Consider the following 5,594-nt stretch of genomic DNA (forward strand, 5'->3'; position numbering starts at 1 on the left):
TTTTTTTTTTTTTTTTTTTTTGGCTCTTAAAAAATACCAGGCTGGTGTTCCCTTAACAGGGAACTGGGACTGGACCTCGAAGTACTACAATACCTGGCTAGCCCTGACTTTCTCCCCTTGATGCCAAAAATGCTATGTTTGATATGCTGATGGGAGCCTACTACAAGGATAAGTTAGTGCAGCCCATTTGAATAAGATGCATCATAGTGCCCATTGAGTGCAGTCCACCTCAGCAGCTACTTTTTTTGTGGTCACAGAGAGCCACTGCATTGCATACATTTCAACACAGGTGATGTGTAGGGGCAGACACCAGGGCGGGGGGGAAGCACATGCCCCCCCGAGAGTCCTGGTGCCCCACCTGAGAGCGAGCCCTCTGGCTAGTAGGGGGTCATGGAGGGCACTTGTACCCCCTCTGAAATTGGCTCTGCTGGCGGGATGTTGGCGGTGGAAGTCCTGAGACTTCTGCCACCACTGTACTGCATGCAGAAGTGTAAGGACACCCTCCCGTGCACCTCACCCCTGGTTGTACCCTGCTGGTGCCCTCCCAAACTTGGGAGGCGCCAGTTGCCCATGCTCTGGGGGACTCTCCCCTGGTCAGTAATCAACTGCTAGTGGCCCCCGCTCCCCCAGGATCAGAAGGCATTAGTCGCCCATGCATTTTGACTTTCTCTTCACTCACACAGCTAAGCTGTGCCTTTTCTTTCCCATTTCCAGTGATTCCAGTTTCTTCATTGGCCCTAAATGTCTGGCAGACATCACCAAACAGGGCCCCAAAGAGTTCACCCAGAACCCCTTTCTCACCCTCTCTCTCAGCCTGGTGCACATAATTAGTGTAACCCTGACCTCCGTGAGGTAGAGCCAGACCAGCTTGCCCTGCACCTCATCTGCATATAAATGTTTGGAAGTTCCTAGGATTTGTGACAAGAACACACAGTTCTAGTCATGGATGGGGGGCTAATTAGCACATGGAACCTTTTTTGGCAGGTATGTGGAGAACGCACATACGCTTAGCTGTAGGGTCAACATGGTTTGAGATGCTGTTGACTCTGCTGGGGCCCAGCCCAGTGAACTGTATGAAAAATCATGAGCCTTTTTTTAGCTTTGAACTAATACCATACTGGTTTGTACTATATATAAGTAGGTGCCAAAGTGCTGCTTAAAAGTGTGCTTGTGGAGTGCCTCTGTTAAAGCTTGCAGCAGTTCAGAAACAGGTAAAATTTATCAATTCTGGATGAATTAAGTGTATGGGTACTACATGCAAACTTACTAGAGCTATGTTTTAATTTCAAGGTCACTGTTTTGAAAATGTCCTTCACTTCCATGTGCTGGGGGGTGGGGGAGGATCTGATGGCAAGAAGTGGGGGAAAAAGCTGCAGGGGGGAAAAATTGGAGGTAGGCAGAGGGTAAGGGGCTTCCTGACTCCCCAGATTTATTTTCCCTGCTGTAGCAATGGGAGGGGAACAAATTCAAGACAGACATACAATAATTAAATTCTATACCTAGACAATTACAACAACTTTATACATTTTCCATAAATAGAATCTAATTACTGGGGAGTTGTCTTATTATCAGGGGTGTCTTCTATTTGAGTAAATATGGTAACTATTTGGATGTGCACTAATTTGCTAGATTATAATAAAGCAGACCAGTGGCTGCCATGGTTCTCCTGCCTTACCCGTGGCAGTTCAAGGTGTTATGTCTTGTTTTGGGACAGTCTCTTCCCCTCTCCCCCTGCTCCTCTCCTGGTAATTAGCACAGAATGCAAGTGTGGGGCTTATTCAGAGTAAATTACTTAACTAGTTGCAGCTGCAAGCACAAATAATCTGTATTTAATGGTGTTGAAAAGCTTTTTATTAGCTGACATTGCTTTGTGGATGGCATATAAGATCTCTGCAACAGTTTCTTTGATTATAAGAATATAATATATACAATATAATAATGTGACTGTGAGATACAAACACCAATATATTTTGAAGCTAACATGTAATTTTGTTGTTAACATTGATATTGTCTTAAATTTTATATTTGCTGTACCAGTGTTACCCAAGTGAAAACACTGCAATATATCTTTTATATAAATTTTATCTGTAATTGTAAGATGTTTGAATTTAGATTTTTTTCCCCCTTTATGTTGACTTCTTAAATGTATTGTATTGTCATCTTTTTAGGGCAAAATATCATAAATTAAAATATGGCACAGAACTGAACCAAGGTGACTTGAAAATGCCAACTTTTGAATCAGGTAATTCTTGGAAATTGTTTCTTTCAGTTTAATTCTGTTTTGGCTGCTTGCAGACATAACAAACAAACAAACAAAAACAAGCTTTATGGGAAGCAGCAGCGCATTACTTTGACTTGACTCCACAGTGTCTGTATAAATCATGCGCTTCAGCAGGGCTTTGTGGCACTTTTATCTAATAGCTGATTCAATCAGCTATTAGATAAAAGCACTAAAAAAAGCCCTGAGTAAAGCACCTGATCTATACAAATGTTGAGTGAGCCGGGTCCAACTAACAGGCTGCCTTTTTTCTGGGCATGTGCTGGGATTGGCATGGGAGCGCACACAGTTTTAGGTATAGTGCTGTTTTTGGGTGGGAGTTGCTTTTTTTTTTTAAATGCCTGCAAGTAGCCTTTCTGCCTACTCTAAGATTTGATTCTTAGGCAACTCTTAGTCATTATATAACGTGTTTATAATTAATAGGAGGAAAATTAAGTTTTGAAAATAGTTTTTATTTTTGTTTTATTTTCATTTGTTTGTTCTAGCAAGGTGCATAACCCTAGTATTTGGCAATTGGCGTATTTGATCTTTAAACAGAAAAAACTTCAGTTGTTTGCTTCCTTCAGAAAGATTAGCAAATGAAATAGGTTTTAATAGTTTCATAGATTTCATAGACATTTGGGCTGGAAGGGATCCTGGAGGATCATTGAGTCCAGCCCCCTGCCCCAGGGGCAGGAAGTAAGCAGTGATCATTGGATCCCAGCAAGATAACCATCCAATTGTGTCTTGAAGGCGTTCAAAGCGGGTGCTTGAACCACCTCCGGTGGCAGTCTATTCCAAAACTTGGGGACTCAGACAGTGAAGAAGTTCTTTCTTATGTTCAGCCTGAATCAGTCGCAGCAGAGTTTGTGACCGTTTGATCTTGTCATCCCTTGGGGCGCTCTGGTGAACAGACGTTCCCCCAGGTCCTGTTGAGCACCCCTGATAAATTTATAGGTGGCCACCAGATCACCCGTGAGCCTGCGCTTTTCCAGGCTGTAGAGCCCCATGGCTCTCAGCCTCTCATCATAATGTCTGTTTTCCTGACCTTTGATCATACACGTGGCTCTCCTCTGCACCCTTTCAAGCTTCTCCGCATCCTTTTAGAATTGTGGAGCCCAAAACTGGACGCAGTACTCCAGCTGTGGCTTCACCAGTACAATGGGAGAATGACGTCCCAGGATTTACTTGAGAAGCATCTATGGATGCAAGCCAGCATTTTGCTCGCTTTACTAGCCACGGCATCATACTGAAGGCTCATGTTGATCTTGTGGTCAACCGTGACCCCCAAGTCCCTTGAATTTGTAGTGCTAACCAGCATAGCACTACCGAGCCTATAAGCATGCTGCAGGTTTTTCCTCCCAAGGTGGAGAAGCTTGCATTTTTCGGTGTTGAACACCATCAGGTTCTCGTCCGCCCATTTTCTGAGCCTGTCAAGATCCGCCTGGATCACCCTCCTGTCCTCAGGTGTGGATGCTTTACTCCAGAGTTTGGTGTCGTCGGCAAACTTGGCCAGTCCACTTCTGACACCAATGTCCACATCATTAATGAAGATGTTAAATAGTTTAGGCCCTAGGACAGAGTCTTGAGGGACCCCACTGGTCACAGCTCACCAAGACGATTGGCACCCATCAACCACCACCCTCTGGGTCCTACCGTGGAGCCAGTTCCCCATCCAGTGGATCATGGTGAGGTCTGTTGGGATTAAATGCCCCAAGGTCACGGTGGGCCGGGCGGTGGCTTGGAAAGAAACAGGCGGGATTATTGGCGTGGAGGTCTGAGGCGCGGAAGCGTATGGTTTCAAAACAAAGATGATTTATTAGACTTACGCTTGTGAGGCGTAGGTAATGATGATTTCTTCGGTTACAGCAAATACAAGCAACGGAGGGGTCCGTTGGCCCACGGGGTTCTTAAGTGAGCCCTTGCTTTCTAACCCCGGAGGGCTAGGGGCGGCTGCTCAACTTAATAGTCCCAGGGCTGGTCAACAGCTCATTAAAGGAACAAACGAACAACAAAACTGTAACGAGGTGAACGAAGAACAAGTCGTGACGCCAGTCCAGGTGGACAAACGGATGGTCGAATAGCCGTGCCGAAGTCAAGTGCCAGGTGGAAGAAGCCGAAACCGTAGTCAGGGTGAGTAGGGGTGATCCAAATCATAGTCGGTAACCGGTGCCGAGATCAGTCACAAGCCAGAAGAATCAACACGAAAACGAGTACTGGGTTATGAGGAGAGGACCCGGGGATCGAGATCCCAATCTCTCTCTGTCACGCAGTCCCTGCTTATAGCAGCCTCTGCTAACAGATCAAGCAGCTCTCCCTCACTCACAAGACCAACGAACGCCCACACCTCCAACAACTAATCACCACCAGCCACACCAAGGTGGGGGCTCACAGATCTTTTATAAGAATTTAGTGGCCAATCAGATCTTACGCTGCAAAGAAATTTCTAGTCTGATTGTCATGCTGCAGAAGGACTGAGCTTGTGCCTGATCAGGTTATGTGGGCGACTGAGCATGTGCGAAGCTGAAAAGTAGGTCATAGATGACTGACAAGCCCAGGGGTCGAGTAGGGGACATGCGGCCTAGGCTGTCTGCACGTGTCAGAATTGACTCTTCTGTATTGGCAGCACACAAATCTAAAATTTTACACTGACAAGGTCGAGGTCGCAGTTAGCCAGTTTTGCCAAGAGATGATCATGGGATACCTGGGTGAAGTCAGTTCTGCAAGTTTTGGTCTTTACCAAGTTTTGGTCTTTCTTCTTCTAAGATCGTTTTGTTGAAGGATTTTGTTCATTCATTGTAACATTTCACTGTTGTATACACTGGTTTAGAGAGAAACTAGAAAGAACTGTAACTGTGAAATAAAAATATAGGAATTTCTACATTGTGATATATGCTATTGTCATTTCTTATTTTAATAGTGTAAAATAGGATATTTCCTTTTTTTCTTTGAAAGGTGCATTGTAGGGTTTTTTTAACTCAGATTTCTACTAACTAATTTTGTTATAGGAAACTGATATTAAACATGCTACTTGAAAAGAGAATTAGAATGAATCATTCTCATAAGTGATCTGCCTGCAGCTATTTAGGTAATTCTGAAAGAAATAGGAAAGTTATGAGCAGATAAATACATGTATGTAACACATTATAAATAATACTGTGCGAATAATGCCAATTCATCAGCTTAGCTTTAAAAAATTTATGATGCAGGCTAAGGTTTGAGTGTGTGCATGTGGGTTAAAGCCTTTATGATGCAGGCTAACCTTAGCCTGCACACACTTGTACCTACCCCCCCCCCACCATTCAACCCAACCCTTTCTGGGAACTGAAAAAGGTGA

The 5,594-nt window shown here is 44.3% G+C and overlaps 1 protein-coding gene across 1 annotated transcript in view; it reads left to right on the forward strand.

Annotated features, from left to right (window-relative positions):
* The window catches only part of STRN3 (striatin 3), a 112,385-nt gene that overhangs the window by 13,136 nt on the left and 93,655 nt on the right, over window positions 1-5,594 (forward strand). The window contains exon 3 of the mRNA XM_019519922.1: window positions 2,169-2,242. Coding sequence (XP_019375467.1) covers window positions 2,169-2,242 — 74 coding nt within the window. The remainder of the gene's footprint in view (window positions 1-2,168; window positions 2,243-5,594) is intronic.

The sequence above is a fragment of the Gavialis gangeticus genome, unplaced genomic scaffold (assembly GCF_001723915.1).
Source record: "Gavialis gangeticus isolate Ggan-Ray unplaced genomic scaffold, GavGan_comp1, whole genome shotgun sequence".
Classification (NCBI taxonomy): Eukaryota; Metazoa; Chordata; order Crocodylia; family Gavialidae; genus Gavialis; species Gavialis gangeticus.